Source organism: Coregonus clupeaformis, chromosome 10 (genome assembly GCF_020615455.1).
Source record: "Coregonus clupeaformis isolate EN_2021a chromosome 10, ASM2061545v1, whole genome shotgun sequence".
In the NCBI taxonomy this organism is placed as follows: domain Eukaryota; kingdom Metazoa; phylum Chordata; class Actinopteri; order Salmoniformes; family Salmonidae; genus Coregonus; species Coregonus clupeaformis.
Window position 1 is genome coordinate 46,773,828 of NC_059201.1, and position 21,433 is coordinate 46,795,260.

The window sequence follows — 21,433 nt, forward strand, 5'->3', positions numbered from 1 at the left end:
ATGGATTGTTACTAACATTTATTATTTAAGGTTTTACTTTTAAAGCTTGTGTTAAGTTGTTGTTTAGCCCTCTTTAATTGAATGCACTTAGAGAGTATCTGCTAAATGAAGGCTATGTGAATCTAAATGGTTTACTTCCACCTTGCAGAGAAAGTGGTGGAGAAGCTGACGGCAGCCATTTTGGATCTGGTGGAGCTGTACTGTAGCACGTTCAACGCTAACTTCCACACCACGGTGCAGAGCAACCGGCACACGGCGCCCACACAGGAAGCAGGCCTGGTCACCAACGTCCTGTCCTTCAGCGTCTACGCTGCTCATCGCATCCCCATCACATGGGCTGCCAGGTAACACACATAAACTCAGGCACGCACATACGCACGTAACCACACACACACACACCAGTAATATAAAGTACTTAAGTACACATATTTTAAAGTACTACTGAAGTTGTTTTTGTGGGTATCTGTACTTTACTATTAATATTTGTGACTACTTTTACTTCAATACATTCCTAAAGAAAATAATGTACTTTTTACTCCATACATTTTCCCTGACACCCAAAAGTACTCGTTACATTTTGAATGCTTAGCAGTAAAGGAAAATGGTCCATTCACGCACTTATCAAGAGGACATCCTTGGTGGCCTCCCGAGTGGCGCAGCGGTCTAAGGCACTGCATCGCCGTGCTTGAGGCGTCACTACAGACCCAGGTTCGATCCTGGGTCTGTAGTCACAACTGCCGGTGACCGGGAGTCCCATAGGGCGGTGCACAATTGGCCCAGCGTTGTCCGGGTTAGGGGAGGGTTTGGCCGGGGGGGCATTACTTGGCTCATCGCACTCTAGCGACTCCTTGTGGTGGGCCGGGCACCTGCAGGCTGACTTCGGTCGTCAGTTGAACGGTGTTTCCTCCGACACATTGTTGCAGCTGGCTTCCGGGTTAAGCTGGCAGGTGTTATGGTGGGTCATATTTCAGAGGACGCATGACTCGACCTTCGCCTCTCCCATCGGGTTTGCTTAATATAAGGAATTTGAAATGATTTATACTTTTACTTTTACTTTTGATACTGAAGTATATTTTAGCAACTACATTTACTTTTAATACTTAAGTGTATTTAAATACTTTTAGACATTTACTTAAGTAGTATTTTACTCTGTGACTTTTACTTCAATAATTTTCTATTAAGGTATCTTTACTTTTACTCAAGTATGACAATTGTGTACTTTTTCCACCACTGACACACACACACACAGAGGGCCAGCTGTTCAGGCTGGATTTCCCCAGTATAATCCATGAGGATTACATGGTGTTATGGAGCATAGCAGCATACACAGAGAATCCTGAGAAACAGCCTCATCTGCCCCCCCTTTTCCTCCCCCTCCCCTTTACCCTTCTCCCCATTTTCACTTCCCTATCCTCACTTCCCTCCCCTACTTCCCCCCCCTCACTTCCCTCCCCTACATTTTCCCTCCTTTTTCCCATGCCATCACTCCCTCTATATTGGCCTGAGTGTATTCAGCTCAGCCCTCCCCCTGAATCTCCATTCATATGTCTTCTCTCAGTAACGGCTCTTTCCTCCCCTCTCTTCTCCCCTGGCACAGCTCCATAACCAGGGCCAGATGCACTGCGATCTCACCATTCCCATACATTCTATCCCATGCATTCTATATACTTGTCCTACTCATTCCCCCATCTTCACCCTACAGCCTTATTGCCTCTACCACTCTCTCTGCCCCTACACTTTCCCCTGTTCCCACTGCTGTGTATTGGAATGGCCCTCCCACTCCCTCACCCCCTTCCAATCATGTGAATGGTCCAGTGCTCCACCCCCCAGTTGGCTGGCTCCATTGTCTCCCCTGAAACTTATGCTGGCACGTGATTGGTTCCTGACAAAGGGTGATTGACAGCCTGGGAACTCTGCCTGACCTCTGACCCGAGGGGTGGGGCCGAGCGCTGACTGGTTGCTAGGCACCTGTCCGGCGTGTGTGTGTGTGTGTGTGTGTGTGTGTGTGTGTAAGAAAGACACTGAAGGTGTGTGCAGGAAAAACAGATAAATTGATACCAAAATATCTGATGATCTCCCACACGAGGTTGATATCATCTGCATTGAGAAGATTTTCAGATAGGGATTTAACTAGCAATAGCACTATTTTACTGTAAGACAAATAACATGGTAACATTATTACCCAATGTTGTTACCCTTTAATTACTATTCAGTCTGTTGGGGATTAATTGAAATAAGTACATCAAAATAATAATCAGTCTGAACATCTCAACGTTAGTTTGGAGTTGACAGCTTTTTTTAAAATTACCATTCTAGCCTATGGCCCTTTTGTGCCATTGAAATGTATTGGTATCCATAGCAATGGCTCCATTTGGGCTGTTCAATGACAAGACCTGAGAGAGCTGGAAGCTGGCATTAGCTATCTACTTTTCGTCAGTCTGAACACCGACAAACAGCTGTAACTTGATTGGTAGCAGATAATTCTGTTCTGGTTCTAGATTTGAATAGCAGAGAAGTAGACCAAGATGTCATACCCTCTAAAGTATTGTCTAACTTGTTGGGAAAGTGGTCAAAGTAGCTGATTTGTGTAAAAAATGGCATTGTTGCATTCACAGTGAATGGAATATTGGAAGTCATGATGTCACAATGGAAGCTTTAGTATGTTGAAGAAATCCCATGAAAGTGGATGAAGTTTAATAAGTTTAATAAAAGTTGTATAGTTTAAAAAGTGTATATAGTAACAAAAAGTTGTATGCAAGCACACTATTCAAATCAAATCAAATCAAATGTTATTGGCCATATGCGCCGAATACAACAGGTGCAGACATTACAGTGAAATGCTTACTTAGAGCCCTTAACCAACAGTGCATTTATTTTTAATACAAAAGTACAATAAAACAACAACAAAAAAGTGTTCAGAAAAAAAGAGCAGAAGTAAAATAAAATAACAGTAGGGAGGCTATATATACAGGGGGGTACCGGTGCAGAGTCAATGTGCGGGGGCACCGGCTAGTTGAGGTAGTTGAAGTAATATGTACATGTGGGTAGAGTTAAAGTGACTATGCATAAATAATTAACAGAGTAGCAGCAGCGTAAAAAGATGGGGTGGGGGTAGGGGGGCAGTGCAAATAGTCCGGTTAGCCATGATTAGCTGTTCAGGAGTCTTATGGCTTGGGGGTAGAAGCTGTTGAGAAGTCTTTTGGACCTAGACTTGGACTTAGACTTGGACTTAGACTTGGCACTCCAGATCAGTCTGCAGGTTTTAAAGTTAGCTTAAACGGTGTAAGAGGAGTAGCGTTGTAAAGAATAATAACCAATAAGTCAGAAATAAGTGGTACAGTATTTAAAGTGTGGCTGCTTTCGCAAGCCACACTAATAATGTAGTAATATACAGTACCAATCAAAAGTTTGGACACACCTACTCATTCAAAGGATTTTCCGTATTTGTACTATTTTCTACATTGTATAATAATGGTGAAGACATAAAAACTATGAAATAACACATATGGAATCATGTAGTAACCAAAAAAGTGATAAACAAATCAAAATATATTTTATATTTGAGATTCTTCAAATAGCCACTCTTTGCCTTGATGACAGCTTTGCACACTCTTGGCATTCTCTCAACCAGGAATGTGTATTAAATATCACAGTTCCCCAACTGGCGGCCCGCGGGACAAATTTGGCCCGCGGGTGGTTTTATTTGGCCCCCCATGTTTTCATTGTTGGACATAAACATTTTAAAAAACACCAAGAAATCAGCTCCAAGTGATTTTATTTTGGGAAATCTGTTCCCAAGTATTTCCACATATAATAGAGAGATGTGATCATATACAAATGTAAGCAAGGTTTGAAATTATTATGTTTTAGTCAAATATTATATATGTTTGTAATTATGTTCCGGCCCCCCGACCATCCGCTCAAGAAAAAATCAGCCCGCGCCTGAATCTTGTTGATGAACCCTGTAATAAATGAAATATGTCTCATATACACTGAGTGTACAAAATATTAAGAACACCTTCCTAATATTAAGTTGCACTCCCACTTTTGCTCTCAGAACAGCCTCAATTTGTCGGCGCATGGACAAGGTGTCAAAAGCGTTCCACAGGGATGCTGGCCCATGTTGACTCCAATGTTTCCCACAGTTGTGTCAAGTCGGCTGGATGTCCTTTGGGTGGTGGACCATTCTTGATACACACGGGAAACTGTTAAGTGTGAAAAACCCAACAGCGTTGCAGTTCTTGACACAAACCGGTGCTCCTGGCACCTACTACCATACCCTGTTCAAAGGCACTTCAATCTTTTGCCTTGCCCATTCACCCTCTGAATGGCACACATACACAATCCATGTCTCAAGAGTTAAAAATAAATATTTAACCTGTCTCCTCCCCTTCATCTACACTGATTGAAGTGGATTTAACAAGTGACATCAATAAGGGATCATAGCTTTCACCTGGATTCACCTGGTCAGTCTGCCATGGAAAGAGCATAATGTTCATAATGTTTTGTACACTCAGTGTATACTCTAACATACACTGATACACACTACACAACTGACACATACTCACAAGAGAACTCTGTTCATTTCCCACAGTCAGAAGGCACTGATTGAATTGAACACAGTCCCATGAAGAAGTCTTGTCTTGTTTGTTTTGCATCATTTTACATGACTCCAACTTGGTCCTCAGTTACTTGTAATTATAGCATTTACATACATAGGCCAATGGGGTTTCATAATGACTATCATCTCCTCTGTTGTCCCATTGGCTGATCTCCTCTTCCTCTTCCTGTTAGCTACGAGGGCTTCTTCCTGTCATGCTCGCTGACCCATGGAGGGGCGGAGCTTTGTGCCCCGCAGCACACCAGCAAACAGCAGGTCAGCAAGTACCTGTTTCACCTGGTGGTCTGGGACCAGAGGTATGTACCCAAACACAGCCTGTTACCACGGGCCTTATAGACATTTTAACCAATCACAGCCAGGTACCTCAACCAACCTCACAGCCTATTACAACAGACCTTATAGACACCTCAACCAATCTCACAGAGATGTTCACCAATCAGAATCCATCTATCTATTACTTGTTGCTTAGGATTTATTAGTAATAATGATATTTGCTATCCACCCACAACATGTATTAATTACATACAAAGTGCACACTTCCAGAAGCAGGTTAGTGTTCCATCCATCACACTCTACTACCAGGTGTTCCATTTGTTCACTGTTTTCAGTTCTCATTAGGACTAACCTACTTTCCCCCATATGTGTCAACTGGAAAGAGCCATTGGTCGTGTGTGTGTGTGTGTGTGTGTGTGTGTGCTTATTGAAGCAGATGTAAACTGTTTACAGTATGTTTTTATTTGTGGGTTGTAACTAATCTCCTTTAAAATAGATGTGAAGGTAGCTGTGCAGCAGCATCCTGGGGCTATTTTCTGATCTCTCCACCTCTACCTCATGTCCTTAAAGCATTGTCCTGGGGCTATTTTCTGATCTCTCCACCTCTACCTCATGTCCTTAAAGCATTGTCCTGGGGCTATTTTCTGATCTCTCCACCTCTACCTCATGTCCTTAAAGCATTGTCCTGGGGCTATTTTCTGATCTCTCCACCTCTACCTCATGTCCTTAAAGCATTGTCCTGGGGCTATTTTCTGATCTCTCCACCTCTACCTCATGTCCTTAAAGCATTGTCCTGGGGCTATTTTCTGATCTCTCCACCTCTACCTCATGTCCTTAAAGCATTGTCCTGGGGCTATTTTCTGATCTCTCCACCTCTACCTCATGTCCTTAAAGCATTGTCCTGGGGCTATTTTCTGATCTCTCCACCTCTACCTCATGTCCTTAAAGCATTGTCCTGGGGCTATTTTCTGATCTCTCCACCTCTACCTCATGTCCTTAAAGCATTGTCCTGGGGCTATTTTCTGATCTCTCCACCTCTACCTCATGTCCTTAAAGCATTGTCCTTTGGCTATTTTTGAAGACACTATTGCTGGGATCTTTTTTTTGCATCTATTGTAAGGATATTTTGAATCCTCTGGTATCTGGGTGGATTTAGTGTCCTGGTGGATTATCAACCCTGAGTAGACCTAGTGGTGCTGAAACCTCCAGATATGACAACAGCAGTGCAAAACCTTCACTCTAAAACACCACTTCCTGAGAAGATTGCTTGACAGTGTCCAGCTTGTTGGAGCTACTTGAGATAAGATGGAATAAACACGAATAGGCCATGTTTAGGGTTGCAAAATTCCGGGAACTTTCAATAAGTTCCCTGGTTTTCCCCAAATCCAACCAGGATTTCTGGAAAACCAGGGAATGTATTAAAAGTTCGTGGAATTTTGCAACCCTATCCATATTTAATTCTGTCCGGAGTGCTTTGGACAGGGAGTGCAGCGAGCTACATCTTTGTAAGGTAGCCTTCCTCAAACAGCACTTGGTTTGTTGGTTGTATAAAAGTCCTGAAAGTAAACTGTTTGGCTGGACATCTTATCTTGAGAGGCTTTTATGAGGCACCCGTCCATACTGTAGCCTACAGTCTGGCCGCATAACTGAACATGTTTTCTTAGTTAGCGAAGCATGCTAACAGAGCCCCCAATGGCAATGGTGTGTGTTTATAACGTTGCTATTTTTTGTTAGCCCGACGCTAGCTCCTTTCATGCTAACTAGTCTTTTGTGGATGACACAGGGCTAAATATAATAGATAGATAATTTACTGTTTACTAACAGTTACAGTGCCACTCCCAGACTACTCTCTTGTAGGAAAAGGTGTATTTACTTTATACTGCATTTCACAAGGACTCAAGTACAACTCTCTCTCTCAACCCCCCACCCTCTTTCCTTTTCTATTCCTCTCTGCCCCTTATATCCTTCTTTACCCTCTTCCTCTCCCATTGCATCTCTCCCTTCTTCCTCCCTCCCCCTGTCCCTCTCTCCCCCCCAGGGTGTGTTTCCCAGTGCAGATTAACCAGTTGCCAAGGGAGACCCAGCTGACGGTGACTCTATATGCCAGCGCTCTGCCACCCCCTGGAGGTGCGGAGGAGAAGGGCAGCAAGCAACGGCGGAGCATCGACTCCCTGGGCTGGGTCACCATGCCCCTCTTCAACTTCAGACAGTGAGTAGCAGTTCAGGAGGCTCTGTATGTCTGTGTGTGCGTGTCGGTGTGATGACTGTCATTCTGTGTCTCCCCCAGCATCCTGACGTGTGGGAGGAAGCTACTGGGTCTGTGGCCTTCCACCCCAGGAAGTAACGCTCGCTCCAGCTCCCCAAACTTCAGCCAGCCTGACAGCGTCATCCTGCAGGTAACTGGCCTATTCGTACACACGCTACACACTCACGCTCACACACACGCTCACACACTCACTCACTCACTCACTCACTCACTCACTCACTCACTCACTCACACACACACACACACACACACGCTCACACACATTCACATTCACATACACACACGCTCACACACATTCACATTCACACACACACACACAGTCACACACGCTCACACACACACACATCGCTCACAGATACACACGCTCACACTCACACACACACACACACACACACACACAGTCACACACGCTCACACATACACATGCACACACACGCTCACACACAGAAAGGCATACACACCTTTTCTCCTCCTCTTCCTTCCTTCCTCTCTTTCTCTTATCTGCGTCAGTTTGTTTTTCAAGGTGTAGTTCCCTATTTATTTCCTATTGTACTCCTCTTTTTTTCACTCCCAATCTCTTTCTTCTTCCTCTTCCTCTGCTCTCCTATCCCTCTCTCTTTCTCTCTCTCCACTCTGCTCTCTGTCCCTCTCTTTCTCTCTCCCTCTTTTATAGTTTACTGTACTGTATGGGGACTTAGAGAGGTTTTAGACTGACCTGCTGGAATAAAACATCTATCTTAGCTCCTGGTCCAAACAGCAATCTATAAAAGACATGCACACACACAGACACATTACAGGTACAATACTAGTCCTCCTGGATGTGTAAAATCTGAACGTTTGATGTCTTTTTGGCCTGTTTTAGAGCTGTGGAGCAGGTATGATGTTAAGGGGATTTTCAGGTGAACAAAAGAGAAGAGCATTCGCGGATATAATAAATCATAAATCAATCTGGTTTAATACAAGTTGCAACAGGGAGACACCTCCAGAACAGAAGCAGAGAAAATGTCTAACTTGGCCTTCGCCGAGAAGGCCCTTATATCCTAATTACACAGCATCAGGAAATCAAAACAACTTTGTCAGCTGCTACAGAATCACACAGTGTTCCACAGAATACACCAACAATCTGTCCTTGGTCTTTGGACCTCCAGTTGGCGTCAATCCCAGTAAACAGATATTAGTTTAACATACAGCGTCGAGTCTAGTGTCTATCAACCCGCACATCCAGAACACTGGAGATCATGTGTATTACAGAAAGGGAAAACTCATAATCCCTGTCTGCATGTACCTATCTACCTCAGTTGAGAATAAAAATACTTTTCAATTCACTTAGAATTCATTTGTTGCCATTCTAGAGTTATGCATTTATTTAGAACTTGTATTTTTCAGAAACATAAAATACTGTCAAAAATGAGAAAAATGTAGTGATATGATACAGTATTTTGACCATATCGCCCATCCCTGTGTAGTACACATACACACAGATGTGGGCCTTAACGCTCACACAGAAGGACATGCGCACACACGTGTGCTGCTGTTGCCTGCAGAAGGGACCTGAAAGTAGGTCAGATAGCTCTGCTCTGGCCAAAACACTCACCCTTCATATTACACTCTCTATACCCTCCCTTTTGACACACATCCTCTTCTCTCTCTCTGTCACACACACACACACACACACACACACACACACACACAAGTGTTTCCTCTCAGCAGTATTCTGGTGTAAACCCATTCCCTCCTGCAGTGCCAACCCAGTGTGTCGCAGTGCCAACTGGCCCGTGGCGCTGGTGCCCAGTGGCTTTTTGTCTCATTGCAGTGGCCTGTGTTCAAATGAGATGTGTGTGTGTTGTTGCAATCAGTCTCCTCATTAGCGTGCTGACATCATTTGAGGCTTCATTCTTCATCACTGACTGCAGAACATGCTTATGCACATACACGAACATCGCATAAGACACATCTGGGGTCTGGCGCACATTAACCTCTCATGAATCTTGTATCTCCTGAGTGGCGCAGTGGTCTAAGGCACTGCATCGCAGTGCTAACTGTGCCACTAGATCCTGGTTCGAATCCAGGCTCTGTCGCAGCCGGCCGCGACCGGGAGACTCATGGGCGGCGCACAATTGGCCCAGCGTCGTCCAGTGTAGGGGAGGGAATGGCCGGCAGGGATGTAGCTCAGTTGATAGAGCATGGCGTTTGCAATGCCAGGGTTGTGGGTTCGATTCCCACGGGGGGCCAGTATAATTTTTTAAAATAATAATAATAATATGTATTCACTAACTGTAAGTCGCTCTGGATAAGAGCGTCTGCTAAATGACTTAAATGTAAATGTAAATGAACCCGAATGTAACCCCCTCACACACACTTCTGCACACCGTCTAACATTTCACGCTATCTGACTTGTTTTCTCCTTTTTTGTTTTTTTTACAGTCCTCTCTTCTTGAGTTTATCCATCTGTCTTTCTTCCTTCCTCCAAAACTCTTTCCCTCAGTGTCCTGCCATGACTTTCAGTCTCATGTTGATCTCTTGGCTTTCCATCTTTTTTTTTTTCTCTCCTTGGATGGATTCCTCACATCGTTCTGTTCCTCTCCTCTCCCCCAATCTCTTCCATCTCTTCATCCACCATTACCTTGTCCATCTGCTCTGTAACAGTCTGGTCAGACGTCTATTTCTACTCCGCATACTCAGTGAGCGTCTTTTCCACGTGTTTATATCTGGTTTAGATTCAGCTGTAAGAGTTACAATGACTTAAATCAAACCATATCAATATTTATTCATTTGAAGTACATTTCCCTCATCACAACACTTCATGAAGAATCATAATGTTGTTGTTAGTGTGACCCCTAACCTCTGACCTCTGACCTTTAGGTGGACTTCCCCACGTCGTCGTTTGAGGTGCGCTTTAGTACCCCCCCTCCCGCAGAGTTCAGTCCCAAGTATGACTTCTCCAGACTGGACCAGCACAGCCAGAGACAACTGCAGGATGTACTACACAAGAAATCACTCTTCTGGTGAGAATACTACACTCACTCACTCCATGGAATGACAGAACAGCCCTGTTAGACTGACATACATTATTACCACATCATTATAACGTCACTGTTACACTGCATTAGAGAGTAGTGAGAGTTGTCACGTATCGTATGTTCTTGTGCTAGTGTTCAAACCCAACAGCTGTAGAAGTTATTGAGGGGTGTTAATAGGTTAGTAGTAGCCTGATATCCAGAACCTGTTTTGCTAACATTCCACTTGATGTACTCCAGGTCATGCTAAACATGGAAAGGAGTGGAATAATATCTCAAACAGAATGGTAGCCAGGCTAGGTTAGTAGTGGACAGAACAGGAAGACAGACAGGAGATATATGGGCAGTGTGGTGCACTGGAAATGGTATTGGGGGGATGGGTGATGAGGGAAGAGGGGGTCCAGTTGATGAGTGATGTCATAGCAGCAGCTGGTGGTGAATCCTCCCCAGATGATATTATACCCCCCCCTCCTCTCTCCCCCCTCTAGTCTCCCCATCCCCCTCTCCTCTCCTCTTTTGTCCCCTGTGTGTGTGTGTGCTGTTCTATAGTGTGTGTGTGTGTGTGTGTGTGTGTGTGTGTGTGTGTGTGTGTGTGTGTGTGTGCGCCATTTACAAAAGTGATGAAAAGGTTACTGAATATTAATCAGACCGATGATCTGAATTCCTAAGAGAGGTAGAAAGAAACGTTTGGGGAGCTCCACTGGCCTTCTCTAAGGAGTGTGTCAACAATGTTTATCTCAGTCCTCCCTGGATATATAGGATATGGTAGGGTGTGTGTCTGTCTTTGTTTGTGTGTGTGTTCTCGTGTGTGTCTATTCTCCATATCTCAGTGTAGTGTTTGGTCCATTAGTAGTTATAATAGTTTATGATCATGTCTCCTGTGTGTTGTGAGAGAGATAAATAGAACAGTGTTTATCTTGGACCAGAGTGAGTTTGTTGTTTACTTCCAAGCAGGATACTTTTTCTGGGGCTTTGGAGCCTTTGAAGGATGGAAGGAAGGGAGATGTGCTGTTTTCTGTGGTGTGTGTGTTTGATGTTTTTCAGTCAATGCAAATAGTCCGGGTAGCCATTTGATTAGCTGTTCAGCAGTCTTAAGACTTGGTGCTCTGGTACCGCTTGCCGTGCGGTAGCAGAGAGAACAGTCTATGACTAGGGTGGCTGGAGTCTTTGACAACTTTTAGGGCCTTCCTCTGACACCGCCTGGTATAGAGGTCCTGGATTGCAGGAAGCTTGGCCCCAGTGATGTACTGGGCCGTACGCACTACCCTCTGTAGTGCCTTGCGGTCGGAGGCCGAGCAGTTGCCATACCAGGCAGTGATGCAACCAGTCAGGATGCTCTCGATGGTGCAGCTGTATAACTTTTTGAGGATCTGAGGACCCATGCCAAATCTTTTCAGTCTCCTGAGGGGGAATAAGCTTTATCGTGCCCTCTTCACGACTGTCTTGGTGTGTTTGGACCATGATAGTTTGTTGGTGATGTGGACACCAAGGAACTTGAAGCTCTCAACCTGCTTCACTACAGCCCTGTCGATGAGAATGGGGGCGTGCTCGGTCCTTATTTTCCTGTGGTCCACAATCATCCCCTTTGTCTTGATCACACGGCCAGTTCTCTGACCTCCCTATAGGCTGTCTCATCGTTGTCAGTGATCAGGCCTACCACTGTTGTGTCATCGGCAAACGTAATGATGGTGTTGGAGTCATGCCTGGCCATGCAGTCATGGGTGAATAGGGAGTACAGGAGGGGACTGAGCACGCACCCCTGAGGGGCCCCAGTGTTGAGGATCAGCGTGGCAGACGTGTTGTAACCTACCCTTACCACCTGGGGGCGGCCCGTCAGAAAGTCCAGGATCCAGTTGCAGAGGGAGGTGTTTATTCCCAGGGTCCTTAGCTTAGTGATGAGCTTTGAGGGCACTATGGTGTTGAACGCTGAGCTGTAGTCAATTAATAGCATTCTCACGTAGGTGTTATTTTTGTCCAGGTGGGAAAGGGCAGTGTGGAGTGCAATAGAGTTTACATCATCTGTATCTGTTGGAGTCGGTCTAGGGTTTCTGGGATAATGGTGTTGATGTGAGCCATGACCAGCCTTTTTCAAAGCACTTCACGGCTACAGACGTGAGTGCTACGGGTCGGTAGTCATTTAGGCAGGTTACGTTAGTGTTCTTGGGCACAGGGACTATGGTGGTCTGCTTGAAATATGTTGCTATTACAGACTCAGTCAGGGACAGGTTGAAAATGTCAGTGAAGGCACTTGCCAGTTGGTCAGCGCATGCTCTGTGTACACATCCTGGTAATCCGTCTGGCCCTGCGGCCTTGTGAATGTTGACCTGTTTAAAGGTCTTACTCACATCGTCTACAGAGAGTGTGATCACACAGTCATCTGGAACAGCTGATGCTCTCATGCATGCTTCAGTGTTGCTTGCCTCTACACGAGCATAGAAGTGATTTAGCTCGTCTGTTAGGCTTGTGTCACTGGGCAGCTCGCGGCTGTGCTTCCCTTCGTTGTCTGTAATAGTTTGCAAGCCCTGCCACATCCGACGAGCGTCGGAGACGGTATAGTACGATTCAATCTTAGTCCTGTATTGACGCTTTGCCTGTTTGATGGTTCGTCGGAGGGCATATCGGGATTTCTTATATGTGTCCTGGTTAGAGTCCCGCTCCTTAAAAGCGGCAGCTCTACCCTTTAGCTCAGTGCGGATTTTGCCTGTAATCCATGACTTCTGGTTGGGTATGTACATACGGTCACTGTGGGGATGACGTCATCGACGCACTTATTGATGAAGCCAGTGACTGATGTGGTGTACTCCTCAATGCCATCAGAAGAATCCTGGAACATATTCCAGTCTGTGCTAGTAAAACAATCCTGTAGCTTAGCATCTGCGTCATCTGACCACTTTTTTATTAACCGAGTACTGGTGCTTCCTGCTTTAGTTTTTGCTTGTAAGCAGGAATCAGGAGGATATAATTATGGTCAGATTTGCCAAATGGAGGGTGTGGGAGAGCTGACCATTAATGGTCAGGAAAAGTTTAATATTACATGACAACTACCATCAGATGAAGAAGAACAGATATATCAGTGTTGACAAATAATTATTTAAAGAACATTCTCTTAAGGTGCAGTGTTTCCAAACAAGTGTACTGGCTTCAGTGCCATCCAATATCAGGCTCCAAGCAGGAAGTAGATTAGAGGCGCTCATCCAATAGCAACAACTGTTGTCCAGCTGGATCATCCTATCCCAACAATGACACAGTATATTCAGCCAATGGAAACAACCGTACCAACCGTTAACAGCCCTCTGCCATGTGTGTGTCTGCTAGAGCAGTTAGAGAAACATGTGTGTTGATTTAGGCAGAGATTCAAACAAACATGGATTAATGTGTGTGTGTGTGTGTGTGTGTGTGTGTGTGTGTGTGTGTGTGTGTGTGTGTGATGAGTATGAATGTGATCACTGACCTTTAGTTGTCAGTTGACATTTTCAGGTATCTCCACAAGATACATATACTGTTTATTCTCCCTTCTCCCAGTCAGTTTATCTTTCTTCCTCTCCCCTCTATCTACAGTTGAAGTCAGAAGTTTACATACACCTTAGCCAAATACATTTAAACTCAGTTTTTCACAATTCCTGACATTTATTCCTAGTAAAAATTCCCTGTATTAGGTCAGTTAGGATCACCACTTTAGTGAAGTGTCAGAATAATAGTAGAGAGAATGATTTATTTCAGCTTTTATTTATTTCATCACATTCCCAGTGGGTCAGAAGTTTACATACACTCAATTAGTATTTGGTAGCATTGCCTTTACATTTTTTAACTTGGGTCAAACGTTTTGGGTAGCCTTCCACAAGCTTCCCACAATAAGTTGGGTGAATTTTGACCCATTCCTCCTGATAGAGCTGGTGTAACTGAGTCAGGTTTGTAGGCCTCCTTGCTCGCACACGCCTTTTCAGTTGTGCCCACACATTTTCTATAGGGCTTTGTGATGGCCACTCCAATACCTTGACTTTGTTGTCCTTAAGCCATTTTGCCACAACTTTGGAAGTATGTTTGGGGTCATTGTCCATTTGGAAGACCCATTTGCGACCAAGCTTTAACTTCTTGACTGATGTCTTGAGATGTTGCTTCAATATATCCACATAATTTTCCTTCCTCATGATGTCATCTATTTTGTGAAGTGCACCAGTCCCTCCTGCAGTAAAGCACCCCCACAGCATGATGCTGCCACCCCCGTGCTTCACGGTTGGGATGGTGTTCTTCGGCTTGCAAGCCTACCCCTTTTTCCTCCAAACATAACGATGGTCATTATGGCCGAACAGTTCTATTTTTGTTTCATCAGACCAGATGACATTTCTCCAAAAAGTACGATCTTTGTCCCCATGTGCAGTTGCAAACCGTAGTCTGGCTTTTTAATGGCGGTTTTGGAGCAGTGGCTTCTTCCTTGCTGAGCGGCCTTTCAGGTTATGTCGATATAGGACTCGTTTTACTGTGGATATAGATACTTTTGTACCTGTTTCCTCCAGCATCTTCACAAGGTCCTTTGCTGTTGTTCTGGGATTGATTTGCACTTTTCGCACCAAAGTACGGCTGCGTGGTCCCATGGTGTTTATACTTGCGTACTATTGTTTGTACGGATGAACGTGGTACCTTCAGGCATTTGGAAATTGCTCCCAAGGATGAACCAGACTTGTGGAGGTCTACAAAAAAAAAAATCAGAGGTCTTGGCTGATTTCTTTTGATTTTCCCATGATGTCAAGCAAAGAGGCACTGAGTTTGAAGGTAGGCCTTGAAATCCATCCACAGGCACACCTCCAATTGACTCAAATTATGTCAATTAGCCTATCAGAAGCTTCTAAAGCCATGACATCATTTTCTGGAATTTTCCAAACTGATTAAAGGCACAGTCAACTTAGTGTATGTAAACTTCTGACCCACTGGAATTGTGATACAGTGAATTATAAGTGAAATCATCTGTCTGTAAACAATTGTTGGAAAAATTACTTGTGTCATGCACAAAGTAGATGTCCTAACCGAGTTGCCAAAACTATAGTTTGTTAACATGAAATTTGTGGAGTGGTTGAAAAACGGGTTTTAATGACTCCACCCTAAGTGTATGTAAACTTCCGACTTCAACTGTATCTCTCCTCTAACCCTCTCTCCTTTACACACACGCTCCGATCACTCTCTTTCTGTCTTTGTTTCATGCCCGTTTCAAATTCAGCTCGATCGTTTTTTATTGGTGTAACCACGTTCGAGTGAGTGTGGCCAAAGCAAGGAGAAACAGAGTAATGCTATCATGAAGACAGAACAAAGACAGCATTGATAGGTGTTGGCCACATTTATACAAGGGTAATCTATCTATTTTTTACAGTGGAGAATGGCCATCTAATGCTGCAGTAAACGACACCTCTTTCTTTTCCTTTCATTGTGAGAAAGTATTCCAAGTATGCATTATTTCACTCTCTCTTCCCCTCTCTACCTTTTACCCTCTATACCGCTCCCCCTCTCCATATCCCCCTCTCTTTCTCCCACTCTCAAGCTAAATATGCATGTAAGGTATTGATATTAGCTTATATTTCTCCTCGCACTCTCCCCTGTGTCTCTCCAGGTTGACTCCAGAGGACAAGCGTCTGTTGTGGGAGAAGCGTTCGTTCTGCCAGTCAGAGAGTGGTGCCCTGCCCCTGGTGCTGGCTAGTGCCCCCCGCTGGGAGTGGGCATGTCTGTCAGACATTTACGCCCTGCTCCGCCAGTGGGCATGTCTCAACCACCACGACGCACTGGGCCTCCTGCATGCCACGTAAGAGGACTGTGTGTGTGTGTGTGGTTGCCAGGCAAGCCAGGTTTCTGGGGCAACACTCGCCAGGGAAATAGCCACCTTGGCAAAAGTCAGCAGGCAACTGTCACCAGAAGACCTGCGGTCGCCATTCGACCTTGTCATGTTGTGTTAGGACTGGAGGTGTTAGTGTGAACAACAGACATGCTGGCAGTTTGGGGTCATGGTCAGAGACAAGAGTGGACCAGACAGGCTTAGAATCCTGTTCTGGAACATAAACACCATGAACTCACCTCAGCAGGGCAACATGCAAGGCATCACATGCATCACTCGCCTTTTAGAATTACAGTTCAATGATTAATGAGGATAAGTCCATGCATTTGTTTGACCTCTCAAATATGTCGTCATTCTGGATTGAAACGATGTAATAATTGAATGCATAATGTATTCAAATGTGTGTGTCAGCTTCCCTGATCAGGAGCTGAGGCGTACTGCAGTACAGTGGATGGACTCCATCTCTGACCCTGAGCTGTTGGACTTCCTGCCACAGCTTGTGCAGGTAACACCTTATAAATGCTTTGTGAATGTCTTATGAACACTTCACAAACACCTTATCAAAGGCTATGTGGAGCTATTTCCATATTTCTTACACCTATTACACTTATTGTTATACTCTTGTGAATTCATGAATGGTTTTTACTAGATTACTTGTAGTTTTTCATGTTGTCTGTCTGTAATTTTTTGTAATGACTTGGTGCTGCCTATCTTGGCCAGGACGCTCTTGAAAAAGAGATTTTAAATCTCAATGAGCCCTTCCTGGTTAAATAAAGGTTAAATAAAAAAAATAAAACCTATCCGATGCGTCTTTCTCTAACCATCTCTCTCGCTTTCTCTCAGGCTCTGAAATATGAGTGTTACCTGGACAGCCCGTTGGTGCGTTTCCTGCTACGGAGAGCCATAGGGGACATGCGCATTGCACACTACCTCTTCTGGTGAGACCTATTCAGATATCAGCCATACACTCAGCCTTCTCTGTCACACACAACTTGATATAGACACAGACATACACAAATGCATACATAACACATGCAGTGCCTTCAGAAAGTATTCACACCCCTTGACTTTTTCCACATTTTGTTGTGTTACACACTGAATTTTAAATGGATTAAATTGAGATTGTGTGTCACTGGCCTACACACAATACCACATAATGTCAAAGTGGAATTATGTTTCTAGAAATCTTTACAAATTAATAAAAAATGAAAAGCTGAAATGTCTTGAGTCAATAAGTATTCAACCCCTTTGTTATGGCAAGCCTAAATAAGTTGAGGAGTAAAAATGTGTTTAACAGGTCGCGTAATAAGTTGCATGGACTCACTCTGTGTACAATAATGTTGAACATGATTTTTGAATGACTACCTCATCTCTGTACCCCACACATACAATTATCTGTAAGGTCCCTCAGTCGAGCAGTGAATTTCTAACACAGATTCAACCACAAACACCAGGGAGGTTTTCCAATGCCTCACAAAGAAGGGCACCTATTGGTAGATGGGTCAAAATAAAATAAGCAGACATTGAATATCCCTTTGAGCATGGTGAAGTTATTAATTACACTTTGATGGTGTATCAATACACCCAGTCACTACAAAGATACAGGCATCCTTCCTAACTCAGTTGCTGAGGAGGAAGGAAACCATTCACCATGAGGCCAATGGTGACTTTAAAACAGTTAGAGTGTAATGGCTGCGATAGGAGAAAACTGAGGATGGATCAACAACATTGTATTTACTCCACAATACTAACCTAATTGACATAGTGAAAAGAAGGAAGCCTGTACAGAATACAAATAATATAATACTGCAAAATATTTGGCAAAGCAATTGACTTTTTGTCCTGAATACAAAGTGTTATGTTTGGGGGAAATCCTCCAAACATGGCTGCATCAGGTTATGGGTATTCTTGTAATCGTTAAGGACTGGGATGTTTTTCAGGATAAAAAATAAACTGAATGGAGCTAAGCACATGCAAAATCCTAGAGGAAAACCTGGTTCCGTCTGCTTTCCACCAGACACTGGGAGATGAATTCACCTTTCAGCAGGACAATAACCTAAAACATAAGGCCAAATCTACACGGGAGTTGCTTACTAAGAAGACCGTGAATGTTCCTGAGTGGCTGAGTTACAGTTTTGACTTAAATCTGCTTGAAAATATATGTCACGACCTGAAAATGGTTGTCTAGCAATGATCAAAACCAATTTGACAGAGCTTGAATAATTTTGAAAATAATAATGGGCAAATATTGAACAATCCAGGTGTGGAAAGGTCTTAGAGATTTACCCCAAAAAATGTATTTGAATCCCACTTTGTAAAACAACTAAATGTGGAAAAAGTCAAGGGGTGTTAATACTTTCTGAAGGCACTGTATGTAAATGAGATATTTCTGTATTTAATTTTCAATAACTGTGCAAACATTTCTAAAAACATGTTTTCACTTTGTCATTATGGGGTATTGTGTGTAGATGGGTGAGAAAAAAAGAAAGAATCTATTTTGAATTCAGGCTGTAACAGAACAAAATGTGGAATAAGTCAAGGGGTATGAATACTTTCTAAAGGCATACAACCACCTCTAATTCACATCAGTCAATTCATGACTCACATTCGCTCACAGACACACCCGCCCAATCACACAGAGCAGCACTGGAGTCCATACATGACAATGCAGTAATGTACAATGATATCATTGACACTTTGTCTTCAATAGGACAAACATGCATACAGGTCGCCACCTGCTGGACAGATTGGGAAATGCCAGAACAAACTTTCTGTAGGATACATTAGGATTTCCAGAATGTATTCTTTAAAATGACTTAACACATTAGCATCAGAACACAAAGTACACCATTTTAAAATATACTCAAGTTTATACATTTACACAGTATACAGTACTGCACAATGGAGAGTTGCAGTCCGTCTTAGCATTGGTGGCTAGTAAAAACTAGCCCTGAACATCTCTAAAACTAAGAGCATTGTGTTTGGTACAAATCATTCCCTAAGTTCTAGACTTCAGCTGAATCTGATAATGACTAATGTGGCTGTTGAGCAGGTTGAGGAGACTAAATTACTTGGTGTTACCTTGGATTGTAAACGGTCATTGTCAAAACATATTGATTCAATGGAATGGTTGTAAAGATGGGAAGAGGTCTGTCCGTGAGAAAGAGATGCTTTGCTTTTTTGACACCATACTTCACAAAGCAACTCGTGCAGGCTCTAGTTTGATCTTATCTTGATTATTGCTCAGTTATATGGTCAGGTGCTGCAAAGAAGGACCTAGAAAAACTGCAGTTGTCCCAGAACAGAGTGGCACATCTTACTCTTCACTGTAATCAGAGGGCTAATATTAATATTATGCATGCCAGTCTCTCTTGGCTAAAAGTAGATGGAGAGACTGACTAAATAATTAAATTCCAAATTGTTTGTAATGTCAACTTACACACAGCACTGACAGACACCCTTACTCCAACAGACATGCCACCAGGGGTATTTTCACAGTCCCATAATCCAGAACAAATTCAAGAGAACATACAATATTATATAGAGCCATGATTGCATGGAACTCCCTTCTATCTCAGATTGCTCAAGTGAACAGCAAACCTGGTTTTAAAAAAACTGATAAAGCAACACCTCACGGCACAACGCCTCTCCCCTATTGTGTGTATGTACTGATATGTAGGCTATGTGTGACATTTGAAATGTATGCAGTTCTGTCCTTGAGCTGCTGTTGTCTATTAATGTTCTGTATTATGTCAGGTTTCATGTTCTGTGTGGACCCCAGGAAGAGTAGCTACTGCTTTGCTGTTCACTATCACAACAGCTAATGGGGATCCTAATAAACTACCAATACCAAGTATGACCAATAGTCAGATAGATATTGGCCCTGTTGGAGTACTTCAGAAATGCATTCTTCTTTCTTTCCTACAAGAATACAGAACTGAATTGGTTGAATTGGTGAAAATGAAAGGGTAACATTGCTTTCGCCACCATCATTTATAGATCTGTGCTTGCCTCAAGGAAAGTATTTGAACACGGCCATTGTTGTAAAACAGTTTCTTTACATGATTTGAACCTCTCTTTCACTCTACCTCTCCCAGGTTGTTGAAGGACACTCTGCAGGACAGTCAGTTCAGTGGGAGGTACCAGCACCTGTTAGCAGGACTGCTGTGCTGTGTGGGTCGGGGTCTAAGAGAGGAGTTTGACAGACAGTGCTGGCTGGTCACCATCCTTGCTAAAGTAGCCCAACGTGTCCGGGATGCCTCTCCCTCCAGCAGACAGGCCATCCTTCGAGAGGGCCTAGAGGAGGTCAAGCAGTTCTTCTCAGTCAGTAGCAGCTGCCGTCTCCCCCTCAACCCTGGCATGCTGGTCAAAGCCATCAACATACAGGTACGTGTTTTTTATAAAACCTTTCTTTTGACAGGGAGTCAATGCTGAGACCAAGGTCTCATTTCCAGATGAGGCCTGTATAGCACCACAATACACATCAAAATATAATATACACATTCAACTACACATTCATATACACAATAAAATACATGAAAAAGAAAACACAATCATAAAATAACAGACACATTCTTCAGTAAAAAGGTCCCCTAACAACCGTCTGAAATGCCCTAGAGGCATCAATTCCTCCAATTTTAAAGTGCATTGTAGATCATTCCACACGTAAGGTGCAAGGAGATTAAAGGCTGGTTTACCTAACTCTGTAGACACCAATAAGTCGGAAGTTTGTGGAGCAGGGCTTTGTAAACAAAAAGAGTGTAATGATGTGATCTAAGTGACTTCAAAGAGGTCCAGCCAACCTTTTGGTAAAGAATACCGTGATTAGTAATAAAACTGTCTCCTGTGATAAAAACGTAGAGGCAGCTGCACTTTGAGAAATAGTATCACCATAATCAAGAATTGGTAGAAAGGTTGACTGCACAATCTGCTTCCTGCTAACTAGAGCGAGACAAGATCTGTTTCTCTAAAAAAAAAGCCCACTTTAAATGTTAGTTTCTTAACAAGCTCAGTCGTATGTTTTTTAAACGATAAATCATTGTCTATCCAAATACCAAGGGATTTGTATGCAAGGACTCGTTCGATTATAGAACCATCCGATGATGTAAGATGTAATCCATCCAAGACAATCTTACAAGAATTCGAAAACATGTATTTAGTTTTGAATCAGTAAGGGCTTCCTGTACTGCAAAATAGGACTGTAGCCTTGTCACAGCCAGGTCAGCAGTCAGGGCAATTGCGTATATAATAGTATCATCCGCATATAGATTAAATAAAAAAAATGTTAACAGATTGATTAATAGCATTTACATAAATACTGAAAAGAACAGGTCCTAGTATTGACCCCTGCGGAACACATTTATGTATAGTACCAGTCAAAAGTTTGGACACACCTACTCATTCAAGAGTTTTTCTTTATTTTTACTATTTTCTACATT

General features: G+C 43.3%; 1 protein-coding gene across 1 annotated transcript in view; it reads left to right on the plus strand.

Moving 5' to 3' along the window:
* The window catches only part of LOC121575399 (phosphatidylinositol 4-phosphate 3-kinase C2 domain-containing subunit beta-like), a 72,395-nt gene that overhangs the window by 36,402 nt on the left and 14,560 nt on the right, over window positions 1–21,433 (plus strand). Inside the window, exons 11-19 of the mRNA XM_041888479.2 lie at window positions 149–344; window positions 4,795–4,917; window positions 6,933–7,103; window positions 7,182–7,290; window positions 10,023–10,165; window positions 15,777–15,965; window positions 16,407–16,500; window positions 16,839–16,933; window positions 20,093–20,381. Of these exons, the coding sequence (XP_041744413.2) occupies window positions 149–344; window positions 4,795–4,917; window positions 6,933–7,103; window positions 7,182–7,290; window positions 10,023–10,165; window positions 15,777–15,965; window positions 16,407–16,500; window positions 16,839–16,933; window positions 20,093–20,381 (1,409 nt within the window). The remainder of the gene's footprint in view (window positions 1–148; window positions 345–4,794; window positions 4,918–6,932; window positions 7,104–7,181; window positions 7,291–10,022; window positions 10,166–15,776; window positions 15,966–16,406; window positions 16,501–16,838; window positions 16,934–20,092; window positions 20,382–21,433) is intronic.